This window comes from Rhea americana, unplaced genomic scaffold (assembly GCF_003343005.1).
Source record: "Rhea americana isolate MKP2758 unplaced genomic scaffold, rheAme1 scaffold_239, whole genome shotgun sequence".
In the NCBI taxonomy this organism is placed as follows: Eukaryota; Metazoa; Chordata; class Aves; order Rheiformes; family Rheidae; genus Rhea; species Rhea americana.
In genome coordinates, this window is record NW_028186356.1 from 1,275,399 (window position 1) to 1,298,721 (window position 23,323).

The 23,323-nt window shown below is 40.5% G+C and overlaps 2 protein-coding genes across 2 annotated transcripts; both read left to right on the plus strand.

Moving 5' to 3' along the window:
* Nucleotides 1–460: 460 nt before the first annotated feature.
* DNAI4 (dynein axonemal intermediate chain 4) lies at nucleotides 461–20,664 on the plus strand (the record flags this gene model as incomplete). The annotated part of the gene is made up of 16 exons (XM_085306377.1): nucleotides 461–667; nucleotides 2,767–2,960; nucleotides 5,074–5,183; nucleotides 5,403–5,559; nucleotides 6,999–7,138; nucleotides 7,913–8,071; nucleotides 8,575–8,769; nucleotides 10,050–10,306; nucleotides 11,721–11,807; nucleotides 13,597–13,748; nucleotides 14,848–15,005; nucleotides 15,212–15,333; nucleotides 16,672–16,770; nucleotides 17,470–17,696; nucleotides 18,536–18,689; nucleotides 20,441–20,664. Coding segments are annotated over 16 exons (2,463 nt in total), but the record flags the coding sequence as incomplete, so codon positions are not given.
* A 1,931-nt stretch (nucleotides 20,665–22,595) lies between these two features.
* Nucleotides 22,596–23,201, plus strand: INSL5 (insulin like 5). The gene is made up of 2 exons (XM_085306347.1): nucleotides 22,596–22,761; nucleotides 22,945–23,201. The coding sequence occupies exons 1-2, from the start codon at nucleotides 22,596–22,598 to the stop codon at nucleotides 23,199–23,201; spliced, it is 423 nt and encodes a 140-aa protein (XP_085162473.1).
* The last annotated feature ends 122 nt before the right edge of the window (nucleotides 23,202–23,323 follow it).

A 23,323-nucleotide genomic window follows, 5' to 3' on the forward strand; every position in this document is an offset into this window, starting at 1 on the left:
CGGTGCCCTCGGCCTCCGGGGGGGGATCCCCGAGGTGGGCCCGGGTCGCCGTGCCCCGCGGGAGGCGGCCCAGGCGGTAACGCGGCGGCCCGGCGGGCGCGGCTCGCAGCAGGGMCGGGCACTGGGCGGGGGAGGAGGCGTCGTGAGGGAAGGGACCTGTGGATTTGCTGCCGGGGGAGCCCGGCTTGGCCTGTGGCAGGGCCCCTTGCACCCGCAYCGCTGCCGCGAGGCGAGTCACAGGTCCCGTCTCTTCCTCCTCCATTTCCATGTTGGTTCCCGTTAGCTCAGCCCACTTATTTTACCCATTTTCCCCATCCTTGTCCACCCTTCTCTTCATATTACCCTTTGAGAAAGCTTCCTGAGAAGCTGCAAGGAGATTCTTCTAAAGAAATACCCTTATTTCCATATTACCATACCTTCAAACCGTTCATGAAAGTTAAGGAGTATGTCATGCTGTTGATCGTGTTTTGTCAATAGAAACAGAACTTTTAAGACGGATCTCAGYGTAAAGAAAGGATCGACAGCAAGTTCTGCTAGCCAAAGACAAGGGAGCATCGCAAGTAGCACGTACTCATACAGGACAGTGAGCCGGAGAAGCCAGTTCACAACTTCTGATAGCAGAGCCGTGGACAAGGGGTCTCTCCTGGGTACCAAGCATGCCATACAGGTGAGAGACCGCTCACACTATTACTAAACAGTTTTTAATGTAGGTCATTGTAGATTCTAAAAGTTGTTAGGAAAGAAGCAGGGGAAGGAGAAGGAGAGGAAAGGTATGTCTGAAGTTGAAGAGCTGCAGAGAAAGAAGATGATCCAACAACTTAACCCATTTTGAGACGAGGATGATACGTGAACAATCTGCAAGAATAAAAACAAAGTAATTAGGCATAATTACTTCTCCATGATCTGAAAATCAAAGACTAACAAGCGTTGCTTTGGTTTGGCTATATATATATATATATATATATTTTTACTTTCTATAGGTATTTATTTTTTTGCAATGAGGGGTTGGATGTTCCATAGATCTGACCTGAGAGTCTGCTGGAAGTCAACTGTATAAGTCAACTGTACATTCTACATAAGTTAACAAAAACAGAATTTTAAACACTGACTGCAAATTCCTTTTGGAGTTAGATAAAGGGAAGGGCACTCTGTTGAAAAAAAATGTTTAGGCATTTAACACTGATCAGGGGTTTCAGGGTTGTAAAGTTGGAGGAAAGAGCTCTCAGCAATAGTGAGTGCAACACACAAGCTCTGGAGCGAGTGAATGTATGATGCAGTTCTGATGATGAAGACGGTGTTCTTCTCCGGCTAGCTGAGGTTTCTAGTTTCCTGCTCAACGTGTGAGGTATCACAGGTTCCCTTCTGCAGCCCCTCAACTGCCCTAAGCATTGCATTAGGGAGCAGGTGCATCTAACTCACAGAAGTGATTTCTCCGAGGGGACAGGGGCTGCAGTTGGATGCTCTGGTTGCACTTCCACTGCTAAATGAGACAAGGAGTAATTTTATGCACTGCATTATGGMTTGTTAGCATGTTCTCTGCAACTGCTTTGGTTGCCACTTAGTATTCACTGGAATACAAAGCACAGTTTGGGGGATAACACACACTACATACCCCCTTGAACACGTCAGCCATTGGGAATATGTAGTTAGCCTTCCATTGCCCGTAGACTCCTCTGGTACTGTCCTAGCGGGCTTTGCATGCCTAAAAACCTCTTTGTGCCCTCACATCACATACCCTAGGCACACAGGATTACAGTCAGTTTGCGCTATGAGCTGCAACACAATCCCCACATTATTTTAGGCACTTTGAAAAGGGGGGGGGGGAAAGCAACCAAAATAATAACTCTAATTTAGGGCCATCAGGGCATCACATGAAGCATAGACAAGACACAAAGTCAAGGACTATGTACTGCGAATGGAGCCAAGACACTTGGCCTCAAGACCAGAGAACTGTTTTAGTTAGCAGTGTAGATGTAGACTACATAGCATAGACTACCATTCTGCTGAAGTCCTTCCACTACTGACGAACACAGTTACGCACTGGATAGCCAAACAGTATAATACTCTTTTTCAGATATTTGCCTGCATTGATYTGAAGGTAAGCAATTTAAATAACAGTTCACATAAATAATAAGTAGTTTGATTTCAGTTAAGAAGAAATATCTACGTGAGATATTTGTATGTCTTTACCTAACAAAGAGAAGAGATTCCCATAACATAATCTGAGTGGTGTTTGAAGACCATACTGAACACATTCTTACAATAAAATTATATTTTTTTGGCAGTATAATAAAGAAGTTTCACAATTATTTCACTAGCTGCTTTTGCTATATTATTAATTTGATATGAATAGTGGCAGCTAATAAGCTACTCTTGGCAGTCATTATGGAATAAGCAAGCCTGAAGAGACAACACTGTTAACSAAGTAGGAGAGCTAGGTGAATGTAATTTCTCAGGATATTCTGCAGCCATTTCTATGCAGAGAGACCCAAAGAAGTCTCAAGCAAAGATGACAACTGCTTCTCAAAGCTGAATTCTCAAGGGAAAGAGGGAATGCAAACACCCTGGCCCTTGTCAGTGGCGTACATTACACTTCATTTGCACAGGAGGGGTTACCCATCTGTTCTGCCAGGGAGGATGAGTATTTCCCTATCCTGCCTGAATCAGGGTCTTGTTCCAAATAAGATACAATGTTGCATGTGTCATCACTGTCATTTGTTTTTGGAACACAATGAAGCTATTCTGGTTATTTCAATATTTCTTCAGGTTTTTGATGATCAAGGAAAGGATGTGACACCTCGTCCGCTCTTCCAGCCAGATCCCAGTAGTGTTGCACCCAAACAAGGCAAACTCTTAGCACCAAGTGATTACTCTGGGGCCACAGGATCTGTTTTTCTCTCTTCTTTTTCCATGCAACAGACATCAGGTGTGAATATTAGTTTAGTAGGTCCATTCTCAAGGTAAGCTAATGTGCTCTATCTATTAAATCCTGCCTCACTGGGTACCTAGCCTGGAATGGCCACACCTCTGCTCTTTAGAGGGGTTAGGAACTGGAATAATTGTACACAGCTAATAATTATGCTGTGTGGCCATTGGCAAAACACAGAAACTTACCTGTTTAGGCTATAATTGTCAATTAAAATTTGAGGGATGGTACTAAACAGAATAAATGGAATTTGTCAATACTTGAGAGTAAGACTGATTCTGTGTCAGAACTACTTGCTGAAATTCTGATACAGATAAGGGAAAGCGGACTGCTGCACACACAGCTGTGACATTTCTAATTTTACTCAAATTCTCCTTCCTAAAATTTTTCTATGCAGTGTTCCAGAATGGGCCATTTTTAGAGACAGTAATGAGAACATCACAATTCAGAAACATGGACATCCAACTGCAGGTTTTGTAGTGGTTAAGCCTGCATGCAGAGTCATGATAAAAACCTTTAAACACATATGTGACAAAACACTGTCTCTAAAATGGAGGAGGTTGTGTTCCAGTTGTCTGAGCAAGCTTGTAAAGCTAAGAAGGAGCAATTGTAGCTCTAATAGACTCCTAGCCACCTCAGATACTTTCTGCTTTCCCCAGCCATGTCTTTTCAAAAACTGACATATATTAATATCTGCTTATCTATGATTATGTAAAAATGCTTTGGAGACAAAAGGTCTGTTTTAACTGAAAAGTTACAAATTTGTTTTGAAACTACTTGTCKATTTTAGTTATATTTACTAAGTGTAAGCAACCATTTTTAAAAACTTGATCATTTTTATTCAGATATTGAAATATTGTTAATATAATAACAATTCTTCCTTTTAAACTAATTTACACCGGTTACTTCTCTGCATGCATATGCATGCTTGAAAAGAAATTCTTATATAAAAATCTTTGAATTAAACTTGCTAAATTACATGTTCACTACTACATGTTACTACTCCCAAACCTTCAGTACACAGGGAATAAACAAAGTCGACAGATCTCAGACATTTCATCTTCTGCCTGACAAATTCAATTTAATTACGCAGAAGAAGGTAAATAACTATTTGCATTTAAAAGGAAAAGTAATGAACCMCATCACTTTATCAGATGGTATGTACACATTATATGGAGAGGAGGTGCTATTTATTTAGTCAAACTAAGCACTAGACTAAACTAGACTGAGGACTAGTAAAATCAGCACTGGCAAAAAATATATATATATATAAATAAAAGCATTATTTACTATTTTATATGATTATGACTTCTGAGGAAAGGAAGTAAGTTGTTCTTTGAGAGCAATTTTGTTGTTATGCTTCCTAGAGTGGCTATCATGAGGGATAATTTTAGAGGCAGGGATACTAAACCAGAGCAGATATGCACAAATAACTACTTAAAGGATACAAAGTGTCTTCTGAAAAATAAATACATAATTTTTGGACCCTAGAGCTCTTCACTTAAAATACAGAATGAAATGGTTTTACTTTATTTTTTAATAAGAAAATTTAAAAATATATTTTTAAATGCCTCTTGTATATTTATAATCACTCACACTTCACTTGGGAGGAAGAGAAAACCTGCTAAAAAGCAACTGTATATTATTTTTGAGTTTTGCTTTTAATTATCACAGCTATTCCTTCCATGAACGTAATTATTTTTTTTAACAAGCTAATCCCTTCAAATGAGTTTCCTATGCATTTCAAAGACCTTCCAGCACATGCAAAACACCAAAGAATCTTAATTCTGGTTGAGAACAGTGCTGTCTGTGAGTATGTGTTATCACACAGCAGGTAAACAACACCTCATGTTATTATATGCTAAGAATGATTCTAAAAGCTCAACAGTTGCTTTTCTATCTACTATTTAATGCCTTGGGATATACTGTCAGAAGAAATCTTCTTTTCTAAGACTTCTTCAAACCATTTCATTATTTTCTTTCCAAAGCCTTCTATGACTTCTTTTACAACATAAGCATCACTGTACAAGCTACTAAAAAGTATTATGTGGTTAATCCTGATAACAACACTGTTAGTTTTGTAGTGCTTTGCTAACTGACATCTGGACTCTCACATACGATTTCTGTTTACTTCTTTATTATTGAAGGTCATATGGAAGCAGCACTATTTCTAAATCATATGCGTCGACAACTGAGTCCATAGCAGATGACATAGTAGAACCTGGCTCTCGACGAGATACAAGTGTTAGCATAACTGGTAAAGAACATACCCTGTATAATTACAGATTTAAACTGTTTCTTTGGAGCACTGTAATTTGTGAGACACTACAGTCAGTGGATGTGAGATGCTCAGCACTTCAAAAGAACTCAGTTCCTCACAAATTTTGGCTCCTGACCATTACAATGCTTTTAGAATTAATTTTTCTTCGTTTAAGTTGGAGCAAAAAAGTTCTCACTTGATAACCTCATTTGTCAGATGTGCAGGTGAGGCGAGAGGAGATAAAAGAACAACTGACAAAAGAAGACTTGGATAGGAGGGTGGATATTTACCTTACAGAGACGGAGACTATTTGGATATTTGATATGCCATCTGTTGTGGTGTCTGTAGAGTCTGAAGATGCTGGAAAAATTCAGTATGTATATTTGTATTTGTGTCCATGCATACAATATACTCAGCACACCCGCTTTCCATTGGTCACGAAGTCCTGAAAAGGCACACATAGGTTCAGTGTTCTGACTACTGCAGTTTGCTATTCCACCTTCATCTAAAGCCGTGTTAGGTTCAATTATGGTTTTTGACAAGACAGTCTAAATTCCATAGAAGTTCAGTTTGCTGGTCAAATTCATACCCTTTTGATTGGTACATTATGGCAGACAGCAAAAGTGGAGGACAGTGGCAAGAGAACAAACAGAGAATGGGCAAAAGAGAAGACAGAGAAGTATGGTATACAAGAATTAYTTAATATGATTTAATGAAAACAGTAATTGCAAAACCCTGTATTAGTTCTAATGTGTAGTTTTATAGCCAATGACTTCAAACAAAGATATAAACAAGCTAGGCACCCTTTGGCTTCCTCTGCAGCCCTTTACTTTGGTTCTAGGTAGAAGTAACTTCACCCCACCACAAGTGACCCTGCCTTTTAAAATGTTGTGCCCCACCTTAGTTGCATCCAGTTTCCACTTTAGAGTCTCCTCCCTGGACTGCCATGAACTTTGGCAGGGAGTTAACCTAGAACATATAGCTTTTTTTGGCTCCCTCCCAGGACATGATTGGGACAGAGGGCAGAGAAATTCTCTCCAGGACTGACGCCAGACTGATACACTTTTCACACAGCTTGTGTAGATGTAAGCCCCAAAGCCTGGGATCCAGTGTGCTATATTTGGGGAGTTAAACAACTTAGACAAAAGAGCTTTTTATTTTGGTGTACTTACAAAGTTTACAWTAGGACTCCAACCCCCACTGTCTGTGAATCACACTGTGGTATGATTTTGGGGAAGAAGGAAGAGGAAGAGCATCCTATGAATCAGACTTTGCTGGTGTACACAGCACATGTTGCGAACAGACAGTGACTCTGAAGTCAGCAACCTGTTCATGGATTAAGGCTGGGTATAATCCAGTCTCCTGCTAGAATACTGAAACTAAAATAGTAGAAAAAATTTTACAGTTTCTACTGACTATTTCTACTTATCTGAGGACTGGACTAAATAGAAGTGTACCAGTTTCACTTTTGTCTCTTGGATACACTACATTTCACTCSTAAGTGACAAGAGCTACTTATTTCTGAACTCATTTAAATTCTACCAAAGTTCAAGGGTAGCTGGATTAGGAGTTTTTTTGCTGAGGCCCTTCTCTACAGGCCATTTCTGKTTTAAAACAGCCTTACAAGGTCAGAATAGCTGCTGAAAGATGATATGTAGATTAAAACAAAGTCTAGCGACAAGCACACACAGAAACAGAGCAGTAAACTTATGCTAGATAGTATCCTCTACAGTTCAAGTAGTGACTGAATACATTGAGAAGTTGAAAGCAAATGTTTTTCAGAAAGCCAATGTACACATTTTTTTTTCCAAGGGAACGGAATAGAATTTATATTGACATTTGCAAAAATAGACTTGGTAATGAGCGCTTTGTGGAAAGAATGATGCAAACCCTTAATGGAGCCCCAAAGAGCAAGGAAGTGCAGTGTGACAAAATCATCACAGAAGATAAAGGTAAACTCTTCAAGTGCTACATAGAAATGGATATTTAATAAGAACAGGTGCTCATTTACTGCACAGTACCCTTGCCAGGTGTACCCTTGGCAGCTAAGTTTATTATTACATTTAGTTTGCTTATAAAATACTGATTTGGGAAAATGCTAACATACAGCTAGATTGTGGGACCTCAGAAGACTAAGGAAATCTTTTCTTTCTTGCATATCTAAGCAGGGTAACATATTTCCTCAACTTCCACTTTCATTTCTAGAGCTTCAGATTAAGGCAGGCTGATGTGATTTGCCATGGCCTTTTCTGCCCCTCCTAACACTTGAAAATTGGTGCTGGTACATTATACCCATTGTAATAAAAGAGTCATCACCCTAGCTAAGAGTTTTCCTCTGCTGTGTCCTGCCTGCCTAAGAAGAGTGCTTCTTAGGAAGCGGAACTTTACCCAATAATCAGCTGTGCTCTTGAAACACRAAAGGACACTCTTCCTTTTTTTTCCCTCCCAACCTTTTCAGTGACATTGCTTTCCATTTCTATTTGCCAAAATGCAAGGAAGAGAAGCTCTGTTATGACATTTAARGTCACACACCCAGAAGACTGTGAGGCAGCCTTGCATCACACAAAGCTGTTGCTACAGCCTTTTCGGACCCTCAGTTAATTTCTAAGCCCTTCTGCCAAACAATTTTGTGTGTTGCACAAAAAGTAAGTCTTTACTCACCTGTAGTTCTTTGTAATAACATATAGAAATGAAAGACTACTGCATCTAGTGTAATTAATTTCTAGGGATGATGGTCACTTCCTGGGACTTGTATGATTCCTTTAATGCATCAGAAGTAGAACCTACATTAAAAGCAGAACATAGCAGAGCTACAATTGTGAACAGCAGCGTATCTCTTACGACTAAAGAGTGTGATCAGACTGCATCTACAGTTCCTGACAGAGGTAGCATTTTTCTAGATTTACGTTTTTGCAATGTCTTCATCCCTCTAAACTGTGCATATCACTATCTTGTATGGAAAAAAATGCGTGAATAAAATACATGSTCTGCTTGTCTATCCCTTGAAAGAGGCAGCTTGCTAAAAAATCTTGGTGAGACTTGTGCCAAGACCTTTTCTATATGATGCCGTTGTAAATGAGCTTAAAAGGGGTGACCAGTCATTGACAAAGTTTGTCATGCTAAATTACTTAGGACAGAAGCAGCAAAACCAATTGCAAAAAAATTCTAGAAGAGTTTCATCGTATTTCTTATACCTGTGAGCAATAAAAGAAAGCAAAATTAAGGCAAGAAAAAGTTTAGTACTTCAGGTATTCAGATGTTCCGATGATGCTAGATTCTTCTATGCTTTTTGCAGGGAGAAAATAAGATTTTTTTTCTTCTCCCTTGACTTCTGCATACAAAGTGTTGCCATATTAAAACTGCTTTTTCCAATATTATCTGTTGTCAGATAGCACAATTTCTTCTACAATGGATTTGGAAAATGCTGTTCTTGCCAGAACACATGAAGAGGAGGAAGACCATTCAGAGGCTATATTAAAATCAGAAAAATTTCATCAAGATTTATTTTTCATGGAGAGGATTCTGATGGAGAATGTTTTTCAACCCAAACTTGCAGCTTATCGACAACTTCCTGTCCTTAAAGGTTTGTTTGTCATCAGCTACCTCATTTTTGGCACAAGGTTTTGTATGCTATTGAAAGTCATGTAGATATGTCTCTTATTGAATGTCTTTACCAACAACAAGTCATTTAAGAAATAGACAAAGGAAAGGAGAATTTATAAGATGTCAGCACAAACTTCGCAGTTTTATACGCAAATTGAYGTCCCTACAGAATTGGTGGGAGAATTGAATAAATGATGTCTGCACTGGCTCATATCCCCTTATCACAGCAAACTGTGACTTATTCAAATTGTTAATCAGACTTTTCTCTGACAGTTAAGATACAGATAAATTCTGCTATCTCTCCAATAATTTTTTTGCATTGAAACACAGAGCTTTTAAAATCAGACTCTCTGGTGGTAAACAGAAGTTTTAGCCTGATCGATAATCAATGTTTAACAGAAAGTGCCTTCACTGCAGACTGTAGAAGATACTACCTGGACTCAAGGGCTAAACTTTTTGTAGGAGTTCCAAGTTAATGTAGAGATGAAAAATACCGATGAAGAAGTAATTTTGCCCTGCTTTTACTGTATCATGCTTCTTCATGGCACAGAGAGTTTGAGTTTTTCAGGTAATCAGTCTGTCTCATATTCTACCCACTTTTCTACACTAGCTACAATTGAAGCATAATACTAACCGTAATAGATGGACTTTTGCTCTGGTGTATGGCAGTTCTTATCTCCTGATTTTGTTAGCAGTGATCTGAGATCAATTTATGATCTGGACATTGCATAAAATAAAAGGATGAGTAAACAAAAAAAAAACACATAACAAACAGTCTAAAAATATGCTCTATGCTTAATTTTGCCAAGTAATGAGATTTGTGTGTTATAGAATCGTGTAACTTAACAAAGATTGATATTTAAGTGTGGATCTTTAAAAGTTGGCATAAAAAATGAAAAGAAAATCCACTTAAACTATTTTTTTTCAATACAACAGATTAGAAAGAAACATTCCTCGTTGGGGAGGGTGGCACAGATTTGCAACAGCTTGTTGCTGCGTAGTTAAATTCACTTACTAAATATCTTGTAGCAGGACTGGCATGCTACAGCCTGACCAAGCCCTCCCTATGTTCCTATCAACATTTTAATCATAGTTTTGAAAGTTAAGGTGTCTTAATTATTAAATCTTTACTTCAGTTTGTTGCTKCAGAATATTTGCTGAAGAATAGAAAAGGAGCATTCTATTTTCTTCCATTGTGAGTTACTGTTACAGATAAGTGAAATAATTATTATTCAGTTCTACCACGTTTGTGTATTTTAGAACCTGTTGTTACATCAAATACTAGTGATATAGTAATAGCCATGGAAGAAGCTAACCAGGAAAAGGAAGAACATGAGCAGGAAGAACAGGACGAGGAAGAGCAGAAGGATATCGTCATTGCCCCCTCAATTCTGTCAAATCTAAATAAAGCCCCGGAAGAAGTTGTACCTCCCAGTTTGGAACGACTGTGGTCATATACATGTGATCTAGCTAATGGCCGCAGTGTGAGCAGTATGGCTTGGAACAAACTAAACCCAGTGAGTTAACAAATCTCTTCTTCTAAGCTGTTTATAAAATGATTTAAGTACTTGTGAGTGTAAACAAAGTCCTGATTTTGATATGCTTTGCTGAGAGGGATCTCAAAGGGACAGATTCATCCCTATAGTCAGGCAGGTTGTGTTTGCATCCCACTATCTGTATTTTGTCCTTCCATGTAATAATATTGCCACATTATTCTACAGGCTGGACAACTGCGCTAGGCTCTTCCTACAGATCTATCACAACAGCTTTAGTTGGTCCAGAATACATCAGTTTACCATTACCCATCACCTGATCAATAACATTAAAATAATAGACTTGGTTCATTGTAGAATTGAGAATTGAGATTTAAMCACCTACTATTAAATGTTATTACCATTGACAGAGTAGATAGTTCAGATACCCCYTTTTTCTTTCTAACAGTAATCTCCCAAGCAAGTGCATTCATCAAGGACAAGATGCATAATAGCAGGCACAGTTTTCCCAGCTGCCRGCCCAAGTTTACTTAATTCGATTTCAGTTGAGGTGAGATGACTCAGACATCTCAACTTTCAGAGTAATGTAGAGCTTAGTTCTTCAACAGRACTCTCTTATGGTCACCACAAAAATAAGGCATGGAAGGAACGTAAAAACAACAGAGAACAAGAAATATAAAACCAGTAAGATTGCTCCAAGGTAAAAAAGAGAGACAATAAAGACCAATTCATAAGGTTAGTACACCAGATCCCAGATGCTTTCAAGCTGGACACATTTATAGACATCAGTCCTAGAATTATAGGTCAAACAAATATCTACTTTTAAAGAGCTATTTTCACAAACAGGTTGTTTTGTTGTAGAGGGATAAAAAAGACTTGAAGGCTAAGGTTCTTGCTGCTGTTTGCTACTTTTTCTTTATGGATAGCAAGAATGGAATTCATTGTATCCCACAGCAGAGGGCTAAAAGTTAGGTGGCTGAAGTGGTCATTGAAGCTCCTTCTATAGCTAATATTCACAGAAAAGAGTAGAAAAAGCATTGCATATTTTATTAAATATTGCACATTAAAATCTGCCTATAGACTAGTGTACACTCCTCTCTAYAGAGGGACATATTTTATAATAAGCTTTTGCAGGGGAGAGGGGAAGGCTGCCACCTCYCCCCMCCCCCCAAATTGATAGTGACTACAAATGCACTTTTACTTGAATTAGTTCCACTAGGAGGACTAGGAGGTTGCGTTAGCTGGAGTACCATCTAACCTGGTGAGTTCTCTTTGTTTGTATTATTCAGCTTGCATTTGATATGATCATTGGAAGTTTTGTATGAGCATATGTAAGTTTTTTGAACTCTGAGTCACTGTTAACAGAAAGTTGCCTTTTAAAAATCTAAGACTGAATTTCAAGTGGAACTGAGATGTATCTGTTAATCTGTGCTTTTAGGATCTTTTGGCTGTTGGTTATGGAGAGTTTGATTTTAAAGAACAGAAAAGTGGCTTGGTTTGCTGTTGGTCACTGAAGAACCCCATGGTAATAGAAGCAGCAAGTAGTTTGTTTTCTTTCTTCAGTTTATATTTCTGTTGTACTGTTTCTGCCTTATTTAATTCCCTATTCCTGTTTCAAAAAGCAAGACCTAACCAGTAAGGTTATTAATTTGCTAGTCCCAACTACACATTTCTGGAAAATTGATTTTGACTGCAGTACCTAGCAAAGTGCTTAAGTCTTGACCAAAGAAAGTGCTGATAGGAAACGGTTTTGTTTCCATGCCTGTCCCTCTTCTCCGTTGGTACTGCCAGAGGTGCTGATTGTGCTGGTGGTTTTGTAACATGGACATCTGCTCTCAGGAACAGAATTCATTTCACATAAGTCACCATACAGCTAACAGATGGTTACAACTGTCAGGTAATAGTAGTTTATACCAGCTTATACAACTTTAGAATGCAAATATATCCCATTTCTAGTCCCTAGAGTGAACTAACCAAGATTGTAAATCAATTTAGTTGTTACTGTGTGTAGATCTAGATGTGTAGATCTTTCTGAAAGGATTTTTTTTAGATTGAGAGAGTCTTGAGCACAGCAATGTGAAAATAAATCCATTTAACTTTTGTTTTTCAAAATCTGTAGTCAATTTTTTCAGTACCTCCAACCTCCAATTACAGAAATTATCTATATTTTGAATTCAAGATTTTTCCTTTCCAATCCATTTTCTGTTCTACATTGAAGTTCTATGTCAGGCCAAAGTAAAAAAGTAAATATTAAATTATCTAATGTAAATTTTCCTAATACCATCAAAACCCAGCAGGTTTCATAGATATAACATTTACATTTTTACATATCCTTCTGAAAAATGATCCATTAAGAATTTCTTTTAAAACTTGCCATTTTTTAAAAAATATCTTGGAAATCTCAGTTATGAAGACATAGTGAAAATCATCTGACTGCAGTGAAATTAAACAACTTTGATCTGTTTTACAAACTCCATGCAGCCAAAATTATGCATTAGACCAACTTAAATAATGCAGCATCAAATCTCAAACTTTTGATGCTGTCATATGAAGATTTGATGTCTCAGTCACATTTAGAAAAATCAAGACTCCTGTGCTCTTATGCTTTCCTGATACCACTGTAGTCCTCAGTGCCTAACACTAAGAAGCAAGACTTGGCATGCTCACTGAAATACAGTTTTTTCTAACTAATACTTTAATAATTTCCTATTGCAAAAGCTCAGTGCGGTGACATTTTTTGAGTTCAATGTTATAACAGAGCTGAATCAGTTCTTTTTCCATGTGGAGAAATTACGTGAGGATAGTGATTTACAGATTACCTAGGGTGTCTTAGATTACATTTTATCTTCAGCTGAGTTTCTGTGATTAGAAAGGCAATCACGTACCTAAAATTACAGAGAAACATAGATACCTTCAAATAGATGGACAACAATTGGAGAATCTTCCAAATTCTGGATTTTGATTTTCAGTTTATTTTATTTTTTAAAAAAGTTCCACCATATTCAAATAGATAAATCTTGAGGAACTTGATTTTTCAGGTTTTGGGTTTGGAGTATTTAGTTTGAGGTAGGCCCATCCAACGTATTTTACAGTACCATAATTCTGCATAGTCTTTGTTATTCCTAATTGTAACAGTTGCAGTAAGCAATTGAGCCAGTTAGAATATAGTCCTTAATTTCTATCCGGATGGAGATTATGATCATCAGGACTTGACTTTTCCAGTGTAGCTTGGCAATTTAGTACATCAGTGCTCAGAAGATTGAGCTAAACCAAGAAACTAACTTAAAATGTTCTTTCATTTTTCTTCTGGTCAGTGGCCAGAGCGCGTTTTTCAGTGTGAACATGGTGTAACTACTTTGGATTTTTCAATGGCAAGCCCTAATCTTCTAGCAGTTGGAATGTACAATGGTATTGTCGCAATCTATAACGTACAGAGTCGTAATAACACTGCACTCTTAGACAGCAGGTAAGACCATGATTTCCCATGTCCTTCCAGCTTGGTCATGTCTTAGTTTCTCCGTTGTGGATATTTTATTTGTTATTTAGTGAGCGAGTGTTGGCACTCTTGATAAATAAACCTTGTGAATACTCAAAGATGTTACATAATTTTTTTCCAACTTCTGTCAGCATATTCCAATTCTTACTGGAAATGCCTGCACAAATACTCAATGCTCTCAAGTATTAGAATTTTCTGGAGCAGAATTTGGGGGCACAAAAATTTATGATAATACATAAACGTCCAGAAGGGGACAGAGTAGACTGACCAGATTTTCCCCATCCACCTATTCACACTGATACAGCCAAATACATAAACATTGACATTCTCCCTTTGCACTGGCAGGACTCCCTGTTTTTATTTCTGCTGATAAAGTTACATTACATTAACTCCAATGGTCATTATCTGGGGTGTGAAACCCTTTGTGCTGTTGCTGTGCATGGAAACGACGCTCCTGCACTGGAAAGGTCACAGTGTAATATTCATTTGTTTGACTTTTTAAGAAAGAATGTCACCAGTAAGTTACAACTCTGTAACATTTGATAGTTCATGTACTAACTAACTAGAACAGTATAGTTCCAAATAACAACTCCTTATTGGAGACCAGTGGAGGCTTTGGGTGTTTTCTCACTGATTCCATTTGCCAAAAATGGAGAGATATGTGAAATGCCAGGATAAATGAGGGATAAGCAGGAACTATGAAGAAAATGAAAGAGAAGAAATGATCAGGGAGCCCTTTGTCTTGAAAGCAGCTCCCCAGGTCTAGGGCGCCTACAAGGTGCAGATTGACTTCAGGATTCAGGATTCAATAAAAAGTATGTCAGCTCATTAAACAGAGCCCTGGAATTAAAAATCAAATAGGTTTGATTAAAAAAAAATCTAATCCAAAGAAATCAAATCTAAATATTGGCTTCTTGCTCCAGGAGAATTTTGTATTTAAGAAAAGCTGAATAAGATTTTGGTCATAGAGCTTGATGTTCATTACAAAGTAGAAGGTTATTTATGATTTAAATATGTTGTCTTGTCTTTGTTAATATCTGGTTTATCATGATCATTTTTTTTGTCCCAGTGAGTCTTCAGATAAACATATAGGTCCTGTATGGCAACTAAAGTGGGTAGAACAGGACAGAGGCACAACAGGAGATGACAAAGGAGAGGTATTAATCTCTATCTCAGCAGATGGCCGAATAACCAAGTGGCTTATACGGAAAGGACTGGGTTGCTCTGGTAAGCACTTTCCCCTGCTGCTTTTCTGCACAGAGATAATGCCTGGAATTGCAATTGCCTCATTTTATTTTAGGTGACGCTCAGTTATATACTGGTTATCATAAGCAAAACATTTAAGAGCTGTTGAATATTACAAAGAAGCATGGAGTTAGGCTCTGCTGACACATGCAATATCTGTTTGACAAGAACTCTTGCCATTTGCACAGATCTGATGAAAATAAAGCGAACAGAAAGTGAGAAGAAAAAAGCAACAGGTGAGAGAGAAAGGAAAAGTGAAGCTCTGATATCTCGACAGGCACCTGGAATGTGCTTTGACTTCCATCCGAAGGTAGGTTCAGAAAGCCCATCCTGGCTAGCTTTTACCCAACAAGATTATGCAGTAGATGTCAGATCCTCAGATGGACCTACTTTAATATGCACCAGCCTGGGATTTGGCACTGATATTTAAAGTGTCTTCAGTTCCAAAACAAAACAAATTGCTTCTTAGCTAATGTTAGATATCCAGTTAAGACTGTTAGGCAAAAATAAAGCATGTAACAGTGTAGAGAGACACCAGATATCTCTGACAGATACAGTTAGGATATTGAGACCAAATATCAGAAAGTGTGATGCTAAGTTCCATTTCAGCAAAGCTGAGCTTAGAAAGAGGGTTGAAAAGGGGAAAATTATTTTTATGGTATCTGCACTCTGGAGACATAAACTAGACTAAGAGCTCCTGTAACTGGGAGAACAGATTGAAAGCCCTCATACCTTGGAGAAGTCTGAAAATGCAAACTCCATTGTAAGGTGAATATGCTATCCTGTACACTTAGCTATGTTGACTGCAAGTTGGTTTATATCACTAAAGAAATGAATGGAGCCTTTCACCTGATAAATTATCCCATACCATAAGATTCCTGCCTGCGTATCTGTTACACACATGTTCTCTATGGCTGAAACAAGCACTGTTGCCACAGGAAAAGTTATTAGTTCCACAAATACAGTTTCAACACCTCTTGCTCAGGAGTCTCTATCAGGACATGCAGACTGCTTCCAATAACATTAGCAATAACAGCATTCAAAAATTATCAAAAATATGGTAAACCAAGCGAGTAACCACTGTATGTGTAAAACTATATCATAATATTTCAGCCATGTTACTCACATTTACTTTGTCCCAAATCCTATGGTAGCTTTACTGGGTGTGGTGATCAAATCTGTGAGAATTTGTGTTCAGCATCTCCTGAGTCCAGGGCTTTAATGTCAAGGCTTCTCTTCTTTATCCAGCTGAAATTATTGCCCACAGAGCATCTGAAGGATTCATGCTTTTGTCCATGTGCATCACTGGCATCTACAAATCCTGAACACTTGACTGTGTGCATGGAGCAGCTCTGCAGAACATTCACAGAAAGTCCAAGTTCTTCCAGAGTCAAAAGTCACAGCCTATGTTCTGCACAGGTGGAGAACACACATAGTAAATCTTATACATTCTGGCACCAATGGATCCACTGCACATATATCTATTTAGCACACATATAGGCAGCCAAACATACAGCATCCTAGCAACTCCACCCTGATTCTTCAGAGAAATGTCACAGCCCAAGTTCATCTAGTTCTTTCTTTAAATATTTTTGAATAAATGACAGGTAGGATATTCCAATCTAGGTTACTTTTACCTTTATTGCAGGATGCTAATTTTTATCTTGCTGGAACAGAAGAGGGTCTTATTCACAAATGTTCTTGTTCTTACAATGAGCAGTTTCTAGAAACGTACAGAGGACATAAGGTGAGTGATACATAGAAAAAGTAACAACAAAAAACACTATTCAGTTAAGTTTACCAGTTTGTTTCTTTGCTTATGTTTACTAAACAAACACCTACAACAAAAGAAACCCAAACTTCTTTTCTAACATTATGAAAAAATTCCTGTCATATAAAGCATTACAGTCTTTTGGTATTACTTTCTACAGTTACTTTCTCCTACAAGAAATGTTTTTAAAGAATGTATTAAAGTTTGTACTATAAATTGTTTTAAAGGTTTAGTTCTGGCTTTATTTAAAGAGAACTATAAGTAACCTCATTGTCCTGGAGGCTGTAGTTAAATAGTATTACCTCTGAAAGAAAGATGGCAGAGCTTTAACAAATCACCTTTTTGCACATCTTTGCTTCATCCAAGAAGCTGCCCTGTGGGCATCAGCTTCTCCTAACAACTTGGGAAGGCACAGAATTATCTAAACATTTTTATTCTTATGATCTCTGCTGTCTTATCACATTTGCATGGGATATTCTAGGATATGTGTACATAGGAACATCCTAGTTTCCTATAGGTATATATAAAACAGTGCTAATTTCACTACTAACGGTCAGAAACAGTCAAGGATTTCCATGAAAAGTCTGTGGAATAGAGGACTATTGAAAAACATACTGTTAGGCTGTAGCTCTAGAATAACACAAGGTTCTTTTTTGCTTCTTCCCTAACACCAAGGGTCCTGTGTATAAAATCGCTTGGAATCCATTCAGCACTGACATGTTTTTAAGCTGCTCTGCAGACTGGAGCATTATTTTATGGCATCAGGATTCACAGAAGCCCATTTTAACTTTCAGTTCCATTGCTGCTGTTGTTCATGACATTATGTGGTCTCCAAAATCAGTCTTCATATTTGTAGCAGTGAATGAAAGCAGAGTAGAAATCTGGGATCTTAGCATCAGCACGTAAGTGATTGCTTTTCTTGAAGATGAATCTGATATGGTAGACATAATAGCACAGAGGTTAAATATTATTGTTTAATCAGTATTGTTATCAGATAGTTACAATTCTGTATCATTTATTTGCTTAGCTATTGAAAGAAGGATTGCATTTTGAAACACTCACTTTTTAACAACAGATGGTAGTTATTGGAGAATTGTGATTATAAGACGAGGAGCAGGATGCTTAATGGAATTGGTAAGGGATAAAATTGATTTTCTACTGCAGTAATCATAGATTCTACCACTTCCATAGTGAAAAAGAAAAATCACAGAACTGAGCTATAGTTCTGTGTGTGGTTCTGTTTTGTAAATCTTTTGTAAGGATGACAGAGATTGTTGGATGTTCAGATACCTCCTGCATTTTCACACTATTGTAAAGTAGATGCAAGTGTCTTGTCTTATGTGCAGTTTAGTTAATCTGTGGCCTTATACTGCTAGTCTGTGCTATGTAGCGTCAATGACAGCATGAAGAAAGCAGTGAAGCAGGAGGCCCACTCACTCTTGTAGTAGCAAAAAAACCAAATTATTCCTATTACAAAGTATTAACACTGCTTTCACCCCCAGTACAAGGCCATAGGACAGATTTTAGGTAACCAAAATATCTTTTTAAAAAATGCCTGCTATTTTTGTTTTGTTAGAGAACAAACAAAACACTGCCTCACTTCTTAGCTTTTAAGTTAATCTAGAACCTAAAAAGTAAAACACACAACATTCAGCAGGACTGCAGTACTGCTAGAATTTTGTATGTGATAGCACTCCAGGCACGCACAGTTGTCGTTAATGTATGGCTTTACTGGTTGCAGCTTGGATCCCTTGATCACTAGGTCTGCGAACCCAAAAGTGAAATTCACATCTGTACTTTTTGCTAAGAACACAGACTGCCTTCTAATAGGAGACAACAAAGGACAAGTCGGTGTGTTTGAGCTGCAGAATCTGGACACTTCCAATAGTAATAAGGTATGACTCACAAGGAAAAGGTGTTGGTCCTTAGAGGCCTACCTGTTTCTCTGGTTCTTCACTCTTCAGAAAGGGGTGTCTGTTAAAGGATCTAGTTGAAGAGTTAGGCAGTATATAGTGCCATAGGTGGAATTACATACAATTCCATGACTGGATTAAGGACTGAAGTGGTTCCACATCTCACTGCTAGAAAATTCATGAACCAGAAGAGATTGGTAAGGTGAACTTCAAACTTAAGATTACACTTGATTTCAAATCCACTGCTAGAAATCTGCTTTTTAAAAAAATTCAGCATTTATTCATAATCCAGAGGTCCCCCACAGCTGGACTTGAAAGGGACGCTCAGGGTGAGGGCAGGAGGGTGGAGCCTCATCTATGCACAGACTGCAGGTAAAATGCCTTTCCCTCCCGGCAAGGCAGGAACGACATGCCCTCTCCTGGCCATGAACAAGATAGTCTCACTTCCTCTCCGTCATCAGCAAACCCACCAGCCCTTTGGCGCTCTGTTGACTCTTGTAGAAGCCATTATTTATTCTGCTGAGGGCTTTTCTGTCCCGAAGGTCATCTCTCTCCAGTTTTCTTGTATTACAATTAAGTTTCTTTCCTGTTGTACAACTGTATGGCTTCTGTGTCAGCAGCAGTGTATTTCACTCCTACCAGCTGATGGCAAGACATGATCAATGCTAATTATTTGTAGCAAAGTGCCACTGGGCCCTCCTTGTCAGGTCCATTATATAGAATTCTGGTCTCCTCCTGGGTATTCCCAAACCAGGTGGATCCCTCCAGGATCTGCATGTAGCTCGGAGCTCTGAATTGTGCCACCTGATCAACTCAGCTCTCCCTTTGTCCATTTAACTCTCAGCAGGTAACTCTGACTCATTGGACTTAGGTTCCCAATTTGTAAAATGGGATTTGTACTTTTTAAAGTCACTTCTGAATTCCATGGTGCAAAACACTTAACTTAGTTTGGGGAAGAAGAAAATGCTAATGTTAATCTATCCTTTTTTTCCTCAGAGAATCTAGCATTAGCAGTTCACAATTATCAGAGTTGCATTTAGAAAATCCTGCTAACTCACAACCTCATTTGTTAGACTTAAAATTAGTATTTTTTTAAAATATGAATTACCACAAAAAAGTCCAAGTCCTCTGTACACAAAAAGGTCTTCAATTGATTAGAGTAGATTAAGTCACCAGAACAGGACTAAAAAATGTCACAGGCCTTGGACATGTGGCATAATTACTCACTGAGCAACAAAGTTCAAGAGGGAGCCCTGCTTTCCAGCCTACTTCATCAGTTTCTTTCATGACCTTTTCTGATAACAGAAAGGTCTTTCTCACTTTAGGTAAGTATAAAGCCTAGTACAATAGGTTTACACTGCTAAACGGACATTATTACATCAGGAACAATCGCTTTTAAGCACAGCCACCATAAACGTATCAGCTGAAAAACTAATTTCCTTTATAAATAAGATATATGTTTGGGCCCTAAGTATGATGTTACAGATGCAATMCAGACCAGCCTGCCAAGAAGTGTTATTTTCTAAGGTGTACCAATAGAAGGAACCATAGTTTTACCAGAAGTCCAAAAAAAAAAAAAGAATCAGCTAACACAATACAAACTACCTTAGCCTGCTTTCTGGATGCTCATTACATAAACAATTCTGTTATCAATTTGTAAGTAGGAATTTTGGATCACTTCATTTCTTATACTGCAATTACTCTACAATTCAGCATTCTTTTCTCTTTTACAGGTTGGTGCCTTACAGGATATTATTSGTTCTGCTCTAGCTACTTAACAATAGCTAAATGATACTGCTTCTCAGCTGGAAACAACAAGAAAAACAAGTGTCATCTTGCATCCTCAAATTCCCAAATCCATCATTTAATTATGCATGGGGGGGGGACAGCTTTCTTGTAGTATTATCATAAACCATTTATTGTTTTACAATSATTAAAATTCATCTTTGAAGCCATACAGGTTAGAAATTCCTTTCAAATGCWCTAACTTTTCCCCTGGAAACCCCCCTCATTAGATGAGCAGTCTGTYGTATTACCGTACAAAGGGTCTTCCCTACAAAACAAAGAAGGCAATAGAAAGATGTCTATTAAAGAAGTCCTTTCTCCTTGGGTTAATCTTGACTTACTCAAAAAGCCACAATGGCATAAATCCCCTCCTGTCTTAGCTACTCCACCAGGAACATGAATATAGCCTGAAGTTGTTGTCAGAAGTAGTTGATTGTCTTTATCCATGCGAAATCATGCAAGTGAATGGACCTTTTCTTAGATCCATCTTGTCTACYCTCTCAGAAAACACGACTGAGGCTGGAAGCTGAGCTCTGAATGGAATTAGGTGCTCCTGCAAGCTGCAGGTCACCCCATAGCAGGCAGAAGTACAGACCAACGTTTTCAGCCCTTGACARATCTAACTCATATGAAATTGCAGCTTAAATTCACTCCCTTCCATGCTGACACTTTTCTGAAAAGCCCTCGCATGAGCTAGTGATGCGGCCCTGGAACAAGGACTGACTTTTGCCGCTCTGAGAGCACAGATCTGACTTTACGTTGCATCACCTTCCCCTCACCCCAGTGGCTGGAGAGGCGAGATGCTGGTGTGGAAAGATRAGGAAGTAGAAGAGCTACCGCCTGATCCAGGAAGTCAGGGTGCTTCTGCCACCGCCACTGCCGCCGCAGGGCAGGAGCGGYTGGGAGCAGGCGTGGACGCCGCGCCTGGGCAGCTTTTCCTTGGCTTTCTGGGGGAGGTCGAAAGAATCAGAAGCATCCAGCGGGCCACCGGCCGGACTGCGACGTCTTAGAGGATTTTCAGAGATCAACTGCTCACAGAAAACATGGCACATCTCTACAGAGGACTGATTAATAATATGGCCTAGGTTTTAGCMGATAATCTGACCAGCGCAGAAGAGATTTCCCCTAGTCACAGGAACGAAGCGATGCAAAAGCCTGGCAGTAAAGTGCTCTGCCTGTCAACTGACGAACGCAATCGCTGTCTGCTCTTGGAAGCGTTAGGTAGCGGGACATATATTTTATAGATACAGAACATTTAGGCTCCCTCATTAGCCTAACAATAAACGTCCAACATTTAAACCCATCACCAAAGTTAMAGATCATTTAGGGATGCATTAACACTCACTTCCCGCTGCGTTCTGCACGTTTTACAACGAAAATGCAAGCTCACACTTGACCTAAGAGGAATCCTTGTGCGTTTCAGAGGGAAAAATAGACATCCATTAAGGTGAATCATGTGTTAATCATTATTACAAATCGGCCCAAAATGCACGGTGTGTGTTTCATCAGTGGTCATGACTATTTACTTACAGGTGCCACTGGTGAAAAAATGAGCTATCGTCTGCCGTGTAACGCACGGTAATTCACCCCGCGCGCCGTGTAAACTACTAAAACTGCCACGTCACGGGGCTGGTAACGCTCGYGGTGCCGGGACGCGCTGAAGCCCTCCGAAGCGCCGCAGCCGCTTCGTTCCTGAGCGGGGGAACCGGCGGCCCGGCCATCGCCGCGGTCTCCCCGCAGGGCGTCTGCGGCGGCGCTGCGGGAACCCGCCGCCGCCACGGCCGCAATAAACCCGCTCGTTCTGCAGAGCACACACATTAACCGCCCCGCTCGGCGCCCCGTAAACGCGGCTCCGCGCCGCCGTAAAGCGGTTATACGGTCTCGACCCGTCTCTGGCACCTGTCCGGACCCGCAGCGCGCACCCCCGCGCACGTAAAGCGCTGCGTGAAACGGCCGATTACCTCGGCTTGGGCAAACATTAAGCCGGCGCGCGGCGGAGCGAGCGGCTCTATAAATGGGGGGTCCCCGCGGGCGGCCGCAGCGTGGCCTCGCCGCTGCCTGCCTCCCGCACGCCCTCGAGCCCGGCAGCGTCGCCTGCGCAGGATGAGGCCCGCGGCGCTGGCGCTGGCCCTCCTCTCCCTCCTGGCCGCGGCGGGCGGCGAGGCCAACCCGGTGAAGCTCTGCGGCAGGGACTTCGTCAGGGCCGTGGTGTTCACCTGCGGCGGCTCGCGCTGGAGGAGGCACGCGCCCGACGACGGCCCCCCGCCCGGTGAGCGCCCGAGCCGGCCGCGTGCACGAGCAGGGGGCTGGCGGCGCCGCGAGGATTTGGGCGCCCGCCGCCGGACACGCGCACCCCGACGGGTCGAAGCGCTGTCCGGGCCGGGCGCCCCGGCCGCGCGGCATCGTCCCCCGCTTCGGGGCTGCAACCTCCTTCCTCATTTTTTTGCAACAGACGGTGAAAATCCCCTGCCCTTCCCACGCGAGAGCGCCGGCCACGCGGGATTGCCCGGCCACGCGGGATTGCCCGGCTCCGTGGGATTGCCCGGCCACGCGGGATTGCCCGGCCACGCGGGATTGCCCGGCCACGCGGCTCGGGAGCTGGTGCGCGGCGGCGCGGCGGCGCTGGGGAAGCGCGAAGCCGCCCGGCTGCTCACCGCCTCCTGCTGCAGCGTGGGCTGCAGCGAGCGCGACATCAGCTCCCTCTGCTAGCGGGAGCCGCCGCGCAGCTTTTCCCCATTAAAGCGATCTCGCTGCAAACGCGGCCGCTCGGGCCCTGGTTCTTCCCTCGGCGCTTCGCGCGGGGCGCCCGCCGGGGAGCAGAAGCTAAACGC